At 49.1% G+C, this 16,828-nt stretch overlaps 1 protein-coding gene and 1 long non-coding RNA gene across 6 annotated transcripts in view; one reads left to right on the plus strand and one right to left on the minus strand.

Annotated features, from left to right (window-relative positions):
• Positions 1–479: 479 nt before the first annotated feature.
• Positions 480–4,876, minus strand: LOC149916266 (uncharacterized). Its single transcript, XR_016470356.1, has 3 exons — positions 4,638–4,876; positions 2,516–2,661; positions 480–592 (listed from the first exon to the last, which is right to left on the minus strand). It is a non-coding gene; the product is annotated as an uncharacterized LOC149916266 (long non-coding RNA).
• Positions 4,877–4,983: 107 nt separating this feature from the next.
• Positions 4,984–16,828, plus strand: part of ATOSA (atos homolog A) — a 45,040-nt gene continuing 33,195 nt past the window's right edge. For 2 of the 5 annotated variants that reach the window (XM_090148858.1, XM_031616545.2), the window contains exon 1: positions 14,986–16,616. Coding sequence is in view for 4 of the 5 variants with exons in the window: in XM_031616545.2 (XP_031472405.2) it covers positions 16,586–16,616 (31 nt within the window). In the remaining variant the exon portion in view is untranslated. Of the gene's footprint in view, positions 5,602–5,634; positions 9,524–10,448; positions 10,555–11,190; positions 11,385–14,778; positions 14,883–14,985; positions 16,617–16,828 lie in introns of those variants that run through there. The other 3 variants (XM_090148859.1, XM_031616548.2, XM_031616547.2) reach the window with 3 other exon arrangements.

The following is a 16,828-nucleotide window of genomic DNA, read 5'->3' on the forward strand; positions in this document are numbered from 1 at the left end:
CAGTTGTGGGGCACGCGAAGGTGGAGGACATGAGATGGGAGATGCACAGCTGGGAGGGGGGGCTGGGAGATGCCAACCCTTCTGGCAGGGTGCAGGCAGCTGCCTGCTGCTGCAAATTGGGCAGGAGGACAAAAAGGGCTGAGGAGGCATCAGAGGGTGAACCCAGTGAACTACCAGATGGAGTTACACCAGTGATTAATTTTGTGCAATTACTTGCGCAGAGCTGCACTGGAAATTATTGCAAGACGGATCAAAGCATTAGCAATAGAAAAACAGCATTGCAAAAGTCCAAACTCCTTCTTCCAGTTGTTGTTCACTCACTTTCCACTGAAATTGTATGAAAAGGGTGCTTGGATTCCTGCCAGCTCACTGAAGTGAGTAACCAAGGAGTAGCCCGTGGATATACCTGCTCAAAAGTAAACTGCACTGAGTAGTATGAGATGACCCAGACTGGAAACGGTCCTTGTGCTCCTCCTTTCCCCAGAACTGCTGCTGCTGACAACATCTTGCCGTTGCTCTTGGCAAGCAAATGTCTCTAGCTTCTGCTCAGAGAATGCTGGGGCTTGCTGCTGCTACACAAACTCCAGTTTTCCTATGGAAATGTATACATTTTCTGATTAATGTTTCCATCGAGTTTAGTCCTGGGTAAACACGGGGTAATGTCAGAATTCATCAGCAAACTTGCACAATCCCCTTGAAAAAAATATTGAAGAAAAATTGTTCCCAGCCTAGAATGAACATTGCAGCCAAAAAAAAAGATCTTCTATGTAAAAAATAATTTCTCTCTCTTTCAGAAATTAATGATCTATTCACAGACCTACAGTTTACTTTTCAGTGTCTTATGGCATGATTTGTCAAGTGCTGATTGAATGAAGCCAGCTGCTGCAGTCTTACCAACTAAAGGAATCTGCTGCATGTGATCAAGGAGTAGCAGCAAAGTCCAGGAAATGATTTCTGGCAAGGAGTATAAGCTTTCTTCTTGAGAGGGGTGCAGTTATCGCCCTGTTGTTCCCACAGTTCCACCCTAACTTAGCTCTGGCTGCATCTCCAGAAGGACAGTGCTGCTTGGAAAATAAAGGCATTTGAGAGCATGTGGGAGAGAAATATAATCAGATGCCATTTTAATAATTTCAGTAAGTGAATCTAAGAGATCAGAACATGGTAATAGCTATATGATTTTTACTTTAAAATGGCTGAACAGTAGGGAAATTAAGCAGTGGGGTTGTTGGTATGAGCCATATGAAAAGGTAAGTCCCTGTAAGGTGGCAAACTCATGTCTAACAGCAGAGTCTATTGATTTGCTCTTGTGTTTGTTTACTTCTCTTCATAATATTTAACACCAGCCCAGTGATTTGTATTTCTAGGAAAGACAATAACAAAAATTCCTGTTCCTACTCTGCCACAGATCCCCATTTCCAGACCTAGGGCAGGTTTCCTGTGGAAGCAAATCCATTTACTCATCCAAAGCATTTATACCAGGGAGAGCTGATGTAACAAGCAGCGAATCAAGCCCACTGGTCAACATTTTCAAGAAGTTCCTAAAATTAGGTACCTAATTCTATAATTAGGAACCCAAACAGAGGTAGGCAGATTTTCAAAAATGAAATAGGTGCTGCCAAAGTCAACAGGAGCTGGAGAGTATTTTTGCTTTGAAAATCAGGCAGTTATTTAAATGCCAAAAAATCATTACAGGCTGATGTTGGACATCCTGGGCTGAAGGGTTTCACTTCCTATGCCTGTGTATAACATAACACTGTATCAGCACTGAGTGCACAGGGCTCTCATCGGGAAGTACTCTGTGCCACATGGCTATAACCCATCTTGCCTGCCTTAGGTACTACAGCCTATTTGGGAATTCAAAATAAGAAGATGAGTTTGTTTTCCTCATTGATCTTGAGACAGGCCCCAAATGTAACCAGGAGAGGCCCAGGGGCTGCTCAGATTTATACTCAGAAGTACTGGAGGCTGAAGCCAATGGCTACAAGACAAAGGAAGGCAGACATAGGAAGGACAACTTTCTCAAGCTATCCTCGTTATAATGGTTGTAAGTATCTCCAGAAAGAATTATTAGGAAGTCTGTTCTTCCATTCAGCTAGACTTACTTATGTGTATACATTGAAAACAACCCCAAGCTGATTATAACCCCTAGAACAAAACATTTAGAACATAAGGCATTTTAATTATATGAGTTCATAATTCTCTCAGTAACAGTTGGCTCTTCTGTTCCTACGTATTAATAAACCCCTGTAAGCACATAACTCATTTCTATTTTAATGTTCCCTCCAAAGCAGTTACAACCTGTGACAAATTACAGTTGATTCTTCACAGTTTGGTTGTTTCACATTTTTTAGCATATTTCAAGTTTGTTGCACTGCAGAATGTATCTTCAGATACTATTTAGATTCTCTAACTTCATCTTTTGGCTGCAATATTCTCCCAAGCATGGTGGTTTTTTACCACAGAGGCAACCATGTCAGAAGTAGTTGTGCTGCATCACTCAACAGGCAGTAATTACCTGCAGGAATTGCAGGAATCTCGATCTGCTGCATCAGACGTCATTTCTGTGACGATTAATGCTGAAAGGTCTCTTAGAGGTGTCACTAAAAATACACTTTGCTCCAGGCTGCAGGGGCAGTGCCAAAAGCGTAAAGTGCTGAAGCTCTGAAAGAAAGTGCAGCCATATGTTTGGCTTGAAGAACCTTTTTTGGAAAACTTTCTGTAAAAAACAAGGCTTGTTCCTATTACTATGGGAACAAGGCTTAAGTGACAGCACTGTGTCACGCTGCCCCAGGTAAGGACTTTTAAAATCCCAAGCTCTTGTAAGTGTTCCTACTGAGAACGAGGCTGCGATGGAAACTTGCAGTTTTAAGCACCAGAGACTGAGTGAGAGCCTCTGCGGCTGCACAGACACTGCAGCACGCACTCTCACCTGTGCAGACACTGAAGATAATCAGATGTGAGACACAAGCTGATAAGAAACCAAGTTTTTCTTGTGCTTGTGTTCCCAGAGGCAAGTGTTGGTTGGGGCTTGGCAGCTAAAGATCTCTTAGTGTTTCTAAGATAATCCTGCTTTTGTGTGATGTGTAACACAGCCATACAGTTTTTTAGACGCTTTATGTTTGGTTTCTCAGGTCAGAAGTACATTCTGGTTCTGTCATTGTTCTCAAAGAATTTTCAAGTATGCGTAAGCAAATTCTCGTGGCTGAACCCCCTAACGCCATATTTTCTGTGCATATTCACACAGTGTACATCATTTGCTTGCTGACTGAGAGGAAAAGTATGAGTCCAAGCCATTTTTAGCCACAGTAGCCAAAAACAGTCCACATCTTTCTTTGAGCTGTTCATCCTCATTTTGTTTTGAGTATTATTCATGAACTATTGTATAATTAGATTCTTCCTGTCAGTCTCCTTGTTCTGTCTGTGGTGCCTTTGGTTGTTTGCCTGCTTGTTTTAGTTCTGTTAAATGTCTGTGTGGTCAAAAGGGAAAGAGTGTTTCTTTGTCTGGACCCAAAGCATTTCCCTTCCTCAGTGGGTCCAAAAATTATCTGAGTCAACAGGAGAGCTGACCCTGAAATCTCCTACACAGCCACGTACATTAGGAGCATGCATATCACAGCTGCCTTATTCTCGTCATATCCCTTAGGATTATCTCCTTCTCCTTGTGATAAGAGGTTTTCAGGCTGGCACCTACATTTCCAATTGGCCTGAATGCTGAAGAAACAGGAAACTGTGCTTAATATTTGGCCCATTAGTTAAGAAAACACAGTGGGAAAAGTACTTGACGGAAGTGCTTTCTGAGAAGCTGAACCTGATTGTGTCCAGTGATTTGTTAAAAAAAAAAAAAAGCCGAAGAGAGATTAAGACTTCAAAAATGATTAAAAATTAAAACCTATGTGACGCATAACAGCGTAAGAGCTACAGTTGTATTTAAACAGTAGGAAGATAGATTTGATTTTGATTACAAAGCCAATATTAGAACAAGCTACAAACTAATTTGCAGTTTTTTACAGCAACAACGAGTGGCTGAAGGATGTGATCTTTCTTTCAGATGGCAATCACCAGCGGGAGGATCTGACAGGTGGCTGAATCACGCCCTGGGTAGTCATGCTAAACTTCACACGTACGTTTATTCACTCTACTTATTGCTCAGTCAAATTCCTCCTTTTCTAATTCTGGATTGCCACATTTGCAATTATGCTGCATCCGGGGTGAGCTCCTGGCCAGCAATAGCCAAGCAGGCCTGCAGCAAAGACACAGGGCAGCAGTGGGACATGGCAGCAGTGGGACATGGCAGCAGTGGGACATGGCAGCAGTGACACATAGCAGCAGTGACACATAGCAGCAGTGGCACATAGCAGCAGTGACACATAGCAGCAGTGACACATAGCAGCAGTGGCACAGGGCAGCAGTGACACATAGCAGCAGTGGCACATGGCAGCAGTGGCACATGGCAGCAGAGGCACAGGACCATCACAAGTCTTTCGTGGAGCTCAGGCTGCAACCTCAGAGTGCTGCTCGTGCTGCGCTGCGTCTGTCAGGCTGTGACTGGAAGGACAGGTGTTTGCAGGGCAGATTATCCGCCCCGTATAGTGATGCCCATCTGATAAATGAGGGAAACGGGCGCAGTTTACACGGACCAAATCGAGTAGAATCGAGCCGTTCTATGTTTTGCACGTTTTGTGTTACACTGCCCGATCGTCTCTCTGCGAGAAGGAGCGGTTACGCTGCTCCTCGGTGCCTCCGTCCGCAGAGATCCCGGCACAGCTGGAGAACGGCCTTCCGAGCGGTCGGTGCCGGCACGGACGGGCTGCCCCGGGCCCGGCAGAGCAGCGCTCGGCTCCCGGCGGCCCGAGCCGGCGCCGCGTTGTCACGGCAACCGGGCCGCTCGGCGGGCGGAAGTGGGCGCAGCCGATTGGCCGCCGCGGGGCACGTGATGCGGGCGGCGGGGCCCGGCCGGGCCCGGGCGGGATGAGCGCGGCGTGGGCCGGGCTGGGGTTCGCCGCGCGGCCGCCGCGCCGCCTCCGCCCGCGGCCGGGCGAGGCGATCCTCCCCGCTGTGCCGGGTGGGCTGTGATGTTTGCGCCCCGCGGGGCGGGAGGGGGGCAGCGCCCGGCGGGGCGGAGGAGGAGGCGGAGGAGAAGAAGGAGGAGGGCAGGCGGAGGCGGGGCGGGGGCCGCGGCCATGGGGCTCGGCCCGCGGGCGGCGGCGGGGCCGGGCGTGGGGGGAGCTCGCAGCGTTCCGCCGCCGTTCGCTCGCTGAGGGTCCGGGGGCGGCCGGGATCCGCGAGGTGGCGGTGCCCGGCTCTGCGCCGTGACTCAGAGCGCTCGGCCGGGGGGAAGCGGCTGCGTTGCGGGCTCCCTCCCGGCGGTTATAAATAGCCGCCCGGCGCCGTGTCAGGGGAGGACGCCCGGCGGGAGGCGGGCCCGGCTCGGCACGGTGCGGCGCGCTCCGGGCCCGGCTGCCGGCGGGGCCCCACGCAGCCCCGGTGCTTCGTGATTCGGCACGGAGCGGCGCTGCCGCGGCTCTCCTCCCGAGGAACGGCGCCGACGCGCGGGCTCGTCTCGGAGCTCCGAAGAAGCGGGGAAAATGAAGCCGGAACGAGGTAAACGACTTGTCGTGATGTAACGCTCGTGTTTGTCCGCGGAAATAGCGGCGGCTCGCCGCTTTGTTTCGGTGTCGCCGCTCGGCGTCCTCGTCTCCTCCCGCCCCGTTCGGGAGATGGCAGGCAGCCCGGCCCTCCGTTCGGCTCCGCCGGGCCGAGGGGCCGCCTTGCCGGCCGTGCCCCGTGGAGGGGCGGCAGACGCCGCAGCGAGCTGCTGTCTGTGCGGATGGTGCGGTCCGCGCGTCGCACGCAGCCGCAGCGCTGAACGGCAGCCGGGCGAGGCAGAGCGGGCGGCTGGCAGCGCCTGCACGGGCGTGCAGTGGGCGAAGGGTCCCCCCAAAACGCCCTGAGGACGCCCGGGACTCGGATCGGGGTGGTTGGGCTGGGTCTGACGGCTGCCCGAGCTCCGGTTCCGAAGCAGATGCAGCATAACGAGCGCACTGAAATACTGTTTGCTCCGCGCTGACCTTGCCTCGCTCGCTGACATCTGGTCGGACAGAAAAATAGCTTGCCGTCTGCTTGGGTGTTTATAGCAATTCGGCTCCTTGCGGTGCTGCAACAGCTGCTGGTGCCCCTAGAGTTGGAAATAGGGCATGGCTGCTATTTTGGACTGCAGCAGCGCTGCTATTGATTTCTGCCAGGTAAAGAGAGATTATTAAGAAATAAATATTTCTGAGTGTTCACCGTGTAATTGTGAACGTTAATTAAAATAAAGCCTTGTGGAGATATTTGGGTTTCTTAAAGTTTTGATGATTCCATTGTTTGCCTGGTGGGTTTTGTGTTATAATTGCTTTGGTGTCCTGAGAAACAATATAGCTCAGATATCTGTCACTTAAATGCTGATGCTTACGTGACGTACCTGTCTTAATCAGGTTTGTTAATGACACGTTTGCTAATAGAGACACTGTACAAGTGACCGCTGTCAGGTGGATTGGATGTATGTATAAGCTGTAATAATTACATGCTGTGACAGGAGCACGTGCATGGTACAGAACTGATCTTCAATGCATTGCGTATATTACTGTGATTTAAATACTGAGGGTGTTGAAATAGGCTTTTCTCTTAGCTTTTGTTTCCTAATTGCTTACCTTCATGTGACCGACTGCAGCAGAGCAGGTTGTGCTCAGGATCTTGTTTAGTTTTAATACCAAACGCTGGAGTTTGAAAACTATCTTGTGTCAAAACGGGAAAAACTTCAAAATCAGATAAAATCCCAGCTTGAAAATGTTCTGCTCCAGCAATCCAGAACCTCTGGATGACCTTTGTTCTGTTCTTTGTTTTATTTATTTTTAAGGCAGAAAATGTTAAAGCAGTGAAAACAATTTTAGTTGCTGTATGATGCCTTTCTTAACCAATCTGGTGTAGAGGGAAGCAAAATTATAAAGGCAGCAAGTCGCTGCAGTTTATTTTTCCCTCCCCCTGGAAGCTTCCTGGCAAGCACTGGAGAGCACCTCCAGCCCTCACCCACAGTAACTGCCTGCAGCCGGGCTGTGCTGCTGCCGTAGGGCCATAGCAAGCACAAAGGGCTGTGGCAGCGCTGCCTCGGTGCCACACGCGGCTCATGGAGGCACAAATCATGCAAATGTTCACACGTGCTTCGCTCTGCGTAGCAGCTGCACCGCAGGATACAGGCAGTCAAGTGTGCAGTCACCTGCTTCCACTCGTGGTGAATTAATAGCAGAGGGAGGCAGAGCGTTCCTCCTGCGCTGCGTGCTTTCCTGCAGGCCTCGGAGGCCCTGCCAGGACTGCAGCCCCACATGCTCAGGGATGAGGAAAGAAGCTGACCTGGAAAGACTTGACACTGGTTGGGATTTTTGTTTGCGCAGGTAGTTGTAACAGAATTCACTTGGAGCTGAGATGTGAGGTTCTTGTGATTAGAATTATGCTTAAAACTATAGTTAGTGGGATTGCAATTTCCAGACCTGTTGGGAGGAGGTACTGTGTGGCCTTTGCTATTGTACCGCCCATAAGAGCCTCATTATCACCTGTGGAGATGGGTGGTACGGGGAGGGAAGGGAGAACTTAACTTTGCGGCCACGTTCTTAGCAGTGGGAAAGTGTTACAGAATATTTCCACTCAAGGAGATGGGAGGCATGAGCAGAAATGAAAGCAAAGGGTCGTTTTTGTGAAGTAAAGGAATCTGGTCCAAAGGTAAATTTATCTGTTTTGAGAATGTGTGAAAGCTACCGTGATAAACGTGTGGTATTTGAGAGCAGTGTGGAGGAAGGGGGGTGCGGGGAGCTGTAAGGCAGCGCTGTGCGGTGATGGCTCTGAGGGCACACGGAGTGCAGGCTTCTTCCTCTGACCACGGCTGCACAGGGCATGGCAGGACATGCTGCAAGGGCCCCTGGGGCAGCTGGGGCAGTGGCTGCTCTGAGCACAGTCATGGGAATACTTCCATTCCAATGCTGCTGGCTGCTCGGCCTTGCCTTTTCTACACTCGCATACAGCGGGCACATTGCTTTTGCTGAGGCTCCACCAGTGCCAATGCAAAGAAGGATTCATCTTTTACTGTGTTTTTGGAGTGATGTTGGAATTTTTTTGTCTTTCTGCAGTAACAACGTATCAGCTTACCGGGCTTTGATCCATGATATCATCACGGTTTGGTTTGTGCAGCACAGCTGCCGAGTCAGCTGCTTTGTGTTGCATGTTTGGATCTCTGTTTCCTTTCTCAAGTACAAAGCTGTGCTCTTACTTCTATTGAACTTCGGTCTAATGACTTCAGATCGCTTTGCCTGTTTATTGAGCTTGGAGGACAGAACCAGAATTCACAGCAGAGTGCTCGCAGACTCTTCCAGTTCAGCTTTGTTCATAAACTGTATAAACACGCTGTTTCACCATCGGAGTTAATGAAAACATTGCATAATGTCAGGGTGATAGCATACTGCCAAACTCGGATGGCTTGTTTTGTACTCTCAGAGTACACTTGGTGCACAACTGGAAAAAATCTTGTGGTTTAGATGAATCTACAGCACAGCAGTATTTGACTGTGGGAATGTCACACAACATCAACAAGTCCTTGCTATGGACTGCATAGCTCTGAGTTGCTGCTCCCCCACCGCCCCCAGCCCTGCAGGAACAATCAGTTACAGGAAGACAGGCTTGTTTGTCTTTCAGTTCTTCATGGCTGGTTTTAATCACCTCGTTCGAGTCCTTTCTTACATATTACCTTGCTTTGTTTCTTCCTCTGCTACGTTGGCTCATACTTTCTGAAGCATCACTTCCCTTTCCCTCCTTGAGACTATCTTGATTGAGGGAAATGGCATTCTCCATTCAAGAAAGGAGCAGTCAGTCTGAACATTGCCTTTTCTCCTTCCTTTTTTGCAAGTCAAACTCAGATATGTGCCTCTGGCTCTGTTTGTAGCAATCTGGGCAGACTGTCTTTGCCTTGTTGGGTGAACTGTTATGGGAAGAGCTCGCTCTTTGATTAAACAGCAGTCTGCTTGCTACCTCTTGTTCAGAATGTATCTGATGGAGTTCTGGATTTATCTGTGCGGAATGCTGGAAGAGAACATAAACTGAGAAGTTGATTTGAATGTTCTTTCTCCTCAGACTCGCAGCAGGAGGAAGGTGGGGGTGCGTTGTGAGGCGTGAGGGCAGTGAGCTGAATGCGTGGCCAGGGTGGTGGAGCTGGTGGTTAGGCCAGGAGGTCAGGTCAGGTCATCAGCTTTAAAGAAGCAGACTTATTTCTACGGCCTGTGTTAACTGGAGTAGTATTTCAGAGCTCCGTATTGCGCTGTGATAGAGACGCTTCAATTTTATAATCTCTTCTCGGGGAAATGTCACCAAGCACTTAAATTTTCTAGTGGTGAGGCGATGCAGCCAGTAAACAAAGTAATGAAGTGGAAATGAGGTACTTCCTGCTCAGAGGAGCTGTCATCCCCAAAGCGTTCCAGCCACGCTCCTGGCTCAGCTGCCGCAGGTGAGTGCAGGTGGGGTGGCACTGAGCTGGCTGACGGCTTCCTGGCCCCCAAGGAAGCTGTGTGGAGCCGTGCTGTGCTCCAGCACGTCCTGAGCACCTCCAGCCGGGCAGCAGCGGAGGCAGGAAGGGGTGGGTATGTGCCTGCTTTTCCGATGGAGATTGCTTTCAAATGAAACAGCTTATTCTTGTAAAGAAACTAAAACTGTTCGGGTTTTAAAACAAATAAACAACAGTGCTGACAGGTGGTCAGGGCATTACACTCGTTCTGTTTGTGAGGCACGAAGCCATCTAGCCCTAATCTTTTTGGGGAACAGATTTGTCCTGGTAGCACATAGTGTGCAGGCACAGTGGGTGAGGGTGAAAAACAAGAATATCGGCCTTTTTTCCTTTTAGTTTAGGGGGGAGCCTAGATTATTTCAATACAACTCTATCCTTGTGCCTATGATGTGGGAATATATGCTGTGCTAGTTTTAGAGGAATTCTTAGCTTTTAAGTGCTTAACTTTTTTTTTTTTTCCCTTCAAAAAATTAATCTAGGGATAGTCATTTGTAGAACTAGAAAACCTTACATTTTGGTGTGAAATACCTGCTTATGTTAAGGCTTACTTTCCTGTTCTGCAAGGTGTCCTTAGGTGCCAATGGTGAAGCAAGTCCTTGCTCCAGAACTAGCCCATGCTTTGGAAAAGTGCTTCTATCAGAGTTCAGTGTTGGTAGTTCTTCACTGTGCATCTGTTTTTCAGGGTTTTTCTGGTTGGCTGGTTTTGTCCATACTGGCCTCCTTCAGAGGGGCTCCTGTTGATAAAGCTGACACTGAGCAGCACTTAAGTGGAGGAGGGTTTGCAGCTGCACCAGCTCCATAGGCTTGGGCTGTGCAGCTGACCCTTCTGGCTGTATTCTTCACTGAAAGCAGAGTTCTGGCCTTCCAGGTGAGCTGCTGGGGCTGAAGCACACCAGATGGGATTTCAGTTGTTAAGGATGGTGTTGAAACCATAATTGGACCTGAGGTCTACGAGCTTCTAAATGTTTTTAAAAGTAAGGTGATATTTATAATTTTCATGAGAGTTGTGAGTTTGTTGCCAAATGAAATACTGCTTATTCAAATTAGAAATCTGTGAAAATATAACCAAAAGGAACAAGCCAGCTATATGACATTTATTAAAATAACTTGCTGTACTTCACTGTTTACAAAGAGTTCCTTTGTTATTTTGACAAATGTCTGCCAATAGCAACTGTTAAATGGTGGTAAAACAGGCATCGCCTTGCACTCAGCAACAAGTTTCTGATACTGGTCAGTTACTAAGAACTCTTTTAGTCAATTAGGTCTTTTGTTTTATCTGCAGTTCCAGCTTTAATAAATACTTTCTCTGTCCTGATATGATACTTACAAAGTATTCGCTTTAGATGCTTTCTGTTATCTTTCAAGGCGATGGTGAATTAAGTCTTTACAGGTCATGTGTATTTAATATTTAGGCAGAATATTTTATTAAGCTTAAGATGTCTTAGATATGCATGTACAATACATGTTTGCCTTTGAACCACTGCATACGGAAACTTCATGTGTGAATAGGCAATAAAGCTTGTCCGTAAGCCAGGGTGAATGCAGATGCAGTTGGACTTTGGAAGTCTTCATGCTCGTTACGCAGTCCTTTTTTTGCTTGTCCCTTGCAGGGTGGGATGGATATAGCTACAAGTGCACAGCCAGGTTTTCTTCTGAGGTATGGTAAAAACGTCCTTTTGAAATAAAGAGAACTTATCTGAAGTAAGGCCTCTCTGCTTGCGCATGTGACACGTCATCTGTTTCACGTTCTGCACCCTGTGAAGTTGGGGATTTTTTCCATTACGATTGGTGGAACCAGCAATGGGTAAGTAGACCCATTTTAGCCTGTGAGCTTCTGAAGTGAGATGTAGCTGACTGCTTCTGCTAGTGTAACCATTACAGGTGCTGTGTGCACAGGGATTGTTTTTGCCCGCTGATAAGCCTTCAGGATTTCTAGGGCACATTTCATAGTTCCTGATGCTGCAACAAATGAAGCTCCCTTCTCAGGCTGTTATGCGAGTGTCATCTTGTCAGTAGCTATAGTGGGGAAGGAAGGGCAGAGAGGTGAAGGGCTGGAGATGGTATTAGCTTGCACCCTCGGTGTGTCAGTGCTGCTGTGGGAGGTGGTGGGGCAGTGTGCCAGTGTGGTGGTGACTGCTGGGGTTGGGGAAGGAGAGGTGCAGGAAGAGCTGCCGTGGCCAGCGTGCTCTTGTTGCTGAGCAGTGAGAGCCCTTCTTTCTCCCCAAGCAGGTATTGTGCTTCTTGGCTCCCTGCCATGGTGCTGGCCCAACAACCTCACTGAAACCCTGGTTCAAGCTCCTACTTCTAAGCAGGCTGACAAGTTTGGTGGAAAGCTTTAGCTACAGATTTGGAGGAGCAGGTTAACAGGTGGTTAAGAGTAACATCTAGGTAAACATTTGTGGCGAGTGGTTACTGACATAACTGCACGTTAACACGGACACGTTGGGATGAGTCTCCCGTAGGACTTGTGTGAAGTCACAGGTATCAGTGTGTTAGCAGTGAGCATTTATAAGACAGCTTCAGGAAGCCATCCTATTTACTTGCCCATTTTTATCACAGCTTTTAGTTAGGCTTTTAATTCTTATCAAGTAGCTTGAATTGGGGGCCAGGAGGAAGAGAACAGATGGATCAGGAAGAGAACAACTTCAGTAAATATTCTGATGATATGGAGTAAAGAAGGGGGAGTTTCCTACTGATAGGAGCTGAATAGGAACAAAAGATCAATATGAACTGAAAATGCAAAGAGATTAGCAACAGTTCTCATACTGCTCAAAAGTCAAGCTCTTTTTTCCCTTGTGTATTTTTTTTTTTTAAAGATTCTTTAAGCAAATTTCCTGTGCAGACTTTCCCACTTCAAGATGCCTTTTAATGAAGCGTGGCTTTGTTTTGCTTTATTTTGAGGGGGAAATTTCGGCTTCTCCCTTTTGAATCGTGTTATTCAAATGGATGAAGGCATTCTGCTTTCTGCAAGAGGCTGTGAGAACCAGAAAGTATCTGGAGAACTGGAGTACTCACTGCCAGCTGTTAGGGCAGAAATGCCTTCAGCAGTTTAATGAAGGAAGGTGTGGAAGGCTCTTCTTAATAATGTGTGTGCTGTCAAAAAGTGAATGAATATAACCAAGTAGCCAGTTGAGGAAGCTGAAACAGGACAAATAATTCATAACGCTAGCAAAGTTTTAAACTGGAGATCAGGTTTGCAGGAGTGTGGGATGTTTAAGTCCGTTTACACAAGTAAATGGGGCTGTGAGGATGAGGAATGTGAAGGGGAAAAGGCTGAAGGCATTCAGAGAAGAACTGCTGGAATACACACATGCCTTATATTGAGTGATGAAGTTCATTAAAACTGGCCATTTTCCTTCTACCTTTGAGCATTTCCAATGGGTAGTTTTACTGATTGTAAAGAGTTTCTGTGAAAAAAGATGGTGGATCAATTAGAAAAGCTTAAGTGGTGATGCTTAATAGGCACAGTATGCTCTTTCATCGTGTCCTTGTACAGACAGTGTATTATGGCTTTCAGGTCTGTGAATGTTGTAGGACAATTTTTATAAGCAGGCTCTGCTCATCCTCAGCTAAGCTCCCCCTATGAAATTTTGAGCAGCTTTACAATACGTGTTGATATTTTTTTCCTTCTAAAATCAGAGTAGTGAAACTGTTAGTATCTGCTTCAGCTTCTCCAGGTGGTCTATAGACTGGATGTAGTCTTTCTCACCTATTAAATTTAACTTTCAACATCAGAAAAAAAGATAGACCATAAATGAAGACTGGGTGGTGTACGTTACTGAGCTCTCACCATGCGTTGCACCTTTGTGGTGCACCTTTGTTCTGAGGAACGGAGTGCATGGGGGAGAAGGAAGGGAAATGGGGCTGTCTGCATGAATGCCATCCCCCCAACAGCAGCGTTATGCCAGTGCATTTCACTGCTTCCCTCGAGGAGAGGAGCTGTGGGCCGAATTGCTGGAGTGATGGTGGCTGGGAATTGGTGTCAGAAGGGGCGGAAGCAGGAGGAGCTCATCCAGGGGCTGCGTGTGGCTGTGGAAAGGGGACCAACATCAGCGCTTTTGGAATTCTGTGGCTGAATGAAAAGTCAGGAGGTTCAGCTCTGCAGCACAGGGGCAGTGCTGCGATGCCCTGGGGCTTCTGCAGGCTGCCTCCATTTGGGCTCTGCGGTGAGAAGATTTTGACATTCTGCAGATGAATAATTAAATCCAAGAGGATTGTTTTAAACAAAAGAAGCACTGATAAGAGCGTGCTTTTGTTTTAGCTTTGTGTCTGTGACCAGCGGGCCTGTGTAAACACAAAGTGCCCTGAAGTCTCTCAGAGCCACAGGAGCCATGCATCTGTCCTTGCGGGTGGGATGGGGAGGGCTGGAGCCCCAGCTGATCTGCTCTGATCCGGCTGTTAATGGGCATCCTCTGAGGGCGGGGGGCTCTGTCATGAGGGCTAGCACAATTCTATCTATGCTAAGTGCCTTGAATTGATATGTTGCTGATGCGATGTGTAGCTGAACCACACTTGGCTGGGGTTTCCAGCCATGTGAAATGCACTTGGCTGCCTATTCCCAAAGGTTGCATTGGGGTGAGGTTCTTGTTGAGGTCTTTCCTATCTTAGTGAGTGTTGCCCTGTTTGTGGCAGTGGCAGGGTTAACACCCAGGCCCTTTATCTGGCTTATTGCTGGCCGTTTTGCACAGCATTAGAATGGCAAGGGTATTACTGGTGTGCGAAGTGCCGGCCCTTTCTGATGGTGTCATGTGCAGCTCAGGATAAAGTCCTGCACGTATCTCTGTTCACTACAGTGTGTTTGTTTGGCCATGCAGTCGCTGTCCTGTTGCTGTATGCATCTCTTGTGCCTCTCCTGCAATGTGTGGAAAAGCGTAACAGCAAACCAGTACGTGACTGGCACGCATTTGGGGAGTGGGGCTTATCGTACGATAACTTCTACATGGAGCTGGCTCGGGGCAGCGGGCCGCATGCAGGACTGGGAGCTGGCACCGTGGCTCGGCCTGCCCCGCTCCCGTCGCCTCGCCCTGCCCGGGGAGCAGCCCCGGAGGCGACCCCGCAGCCGGGCGCGCTCCCGGCGCCGCGTCCGCGCTTTGTGCCTTCAGCCTCCCCCCCTTCCTTCCCCCCCCCCCCGCGGCCGAGAGGCGGAGGAGCCGCCCGCTGCCAGGGGGCCGGCGCGGCCGGAGCCAATCCGCGCCCGCCGCTGTTGCTATGCGCGCCCCTACTCTGCCCGCCGGCCGCGCGCCCCGCTGCGCGCCCCCGCGGCGGCTGGCGGCCGGTATGGACAGAGCGCCGCGCGGCCCAGGTGTGTACGGAGCGCCGGGGCTCGGCAGCGGGCGGGCTGCGGGGCCGGGGCCGTGCGAGCGGGGCGGGCGGGCGCCGTGCCGGGGATGGCTCGGCCCGCTCCGGCTGCGGGACCGCCCGCGAAAAGTTAACCCCGCGCCGCTTTGTGCGGGAGCCCGCCGGGGGCTTCGGTCGGAAGGCAGGGATCGCCGTCGGTGCCGCGGCGGCGGCGCTACGCCGCCCGCAACGCGAGGGGTGCGTTTGGAGCGGCGAAGCCAGGCGGCTGGTGCCGGGCCCGCCGGCGGCTTGCCGGCTGTGGCTGCCGCTTCCTTGCTGGGGGACCGAGCCACCCCCTGCCCGGAGCCCCGCGGCCCGGCTGGGTTCCTGCCCTGCTCTGCCCTGCCACGGAGGTCACGTCCTTTTTTTCTCTCCTCCAGCAGGAGGAAACTTGCAGTGTTTTCTTTTCTGCTGGAAACAATGCGTGAAAGCGTTATCGCTCCTCTGCCACTGCTTGGTTGTTGGGGGCAAACGAAGCCGATGCAGATGTGTCAGCGTTGGGGGCAACTAGGAAGGTGTATTTTCAGTTAGCAGCTTACTGTCTGCTCAACTCTAGGCTATGGAGGAAGGTAATTAAATAACACACTGAATCCAACGCTAAATCGAGAACGAGCCATTCCTTTTTATTTCGAATGCCTCTGGGGATGCTGGTGCTGCTGGGGCTCCGTGCGTGCCTGCATTCCCACCCAGGAGCCAGGGCTGTCCAGCAGCCCCTGAGCTCAGGTGTTCCTCTCCTGGCACGGGACAGGGGGTCTGGTGGCGTGTGTGGGAATGTGGTTTTGGCTCACCCAGACGTTGCCCTAAGTGCTAGTGGGGAATTTTGGAGAGGGGAAATTTCACTGTTGTTGCATTATTTTGCATTTTAAATGTGTTGATTTAATGTGTGCTGTTTTGCACCCTTGTAGAAAATGATCGTGTTTTAGGAGAGGGGGAGGCGAACTTGCAACGTTCTGTTAAGCCTCTGTGCTTTGTGGCATTTTAATTTTTTGGGTACCGGAAGACCATTAAGGCTCCATAGCATGACTTAGTTGTGTTGGTAGCTGAGCTGTGCTGTGTAACCAGTTCTGAAACCACCAAAACCTTCTCTTTTATGCGCTCAGGATTCAGTTGCAGACTCTGGTGTCCATTTTAAACTGAGCAGTCTCCTGCACAGCTGTAACGTTCCTGGTTATCCCCCTAAATAAAGCTTAAAAACAATTTATGGGCTTGGCCGCTCTCCCAGACATTTTTCAAATGAGAAGTGTATATTGTCTCTTTGTAACTTTTTTACTTTTGCAGGTTACTGTTTAACCACTTAAGGGCAGGCCTTGTAGGTGAAGGTTAATAGCGTTGGAAAAGTTACCTGAGGAGCTTCCTGCTACTTCATCGTCAGTTTCATCTCTGTCCTTTCCGAGCTCCTTGTCTTTCTGATGAAGAAGCAGTGCCTGCCTTTGGCCTGCTGGCCTTGCTTCTTTCCCTCCGTCCTGTGCTCTGAGTAACCTGGACTGCAAGTACTAAAAGACTCTCCTGAGGCTGAAGGCAGCCCTGCTAGCTAGGGGGAGGATTTGGGGTGGTCAGACGTGTTCTGACAGAGCTCCTTGAGATACATTACCCACCGCCGAGATGGCAGCGAGCAGGCTGTAACATCAAAGAGATCTGTGAGATGGAGTAAAAAAGCGTAAAGAGAAGATGAATGCAGAAAGGAACAGCAGTTCTACAGGTCAGATTTTACATGTTGTGAAAATGGTTTCCTGTGGGTTTCTTGTTTTGTCTTTCTGTATTTCAGACAAAATAATTGGATTCACGATCTACATTCCTCACCTGTGCACACTTTCTAACAAGCCCTCTTTTTTTTTTTATTGTGTGTGGTTTTTGGTTGCTGTTTTTATTAAGTACCCCTACATCTAGTTCTGTTCTAGCAGCAGTGCTGCT

Source organism: Phasianus colchicus, chromosome 12 (genome assembly GCF_987193195.1).
Source record: "Phasianus colchicus chromosome 12, bPhaCol1.hap1.1, whole genome shotgun sequence".
Classification (NCBI taxonomy): Eukaryota; Metazoa; Chordata; class Aves; order Galliformes; family Phasianidae; genus Phasianus; species Phasianus colchicus.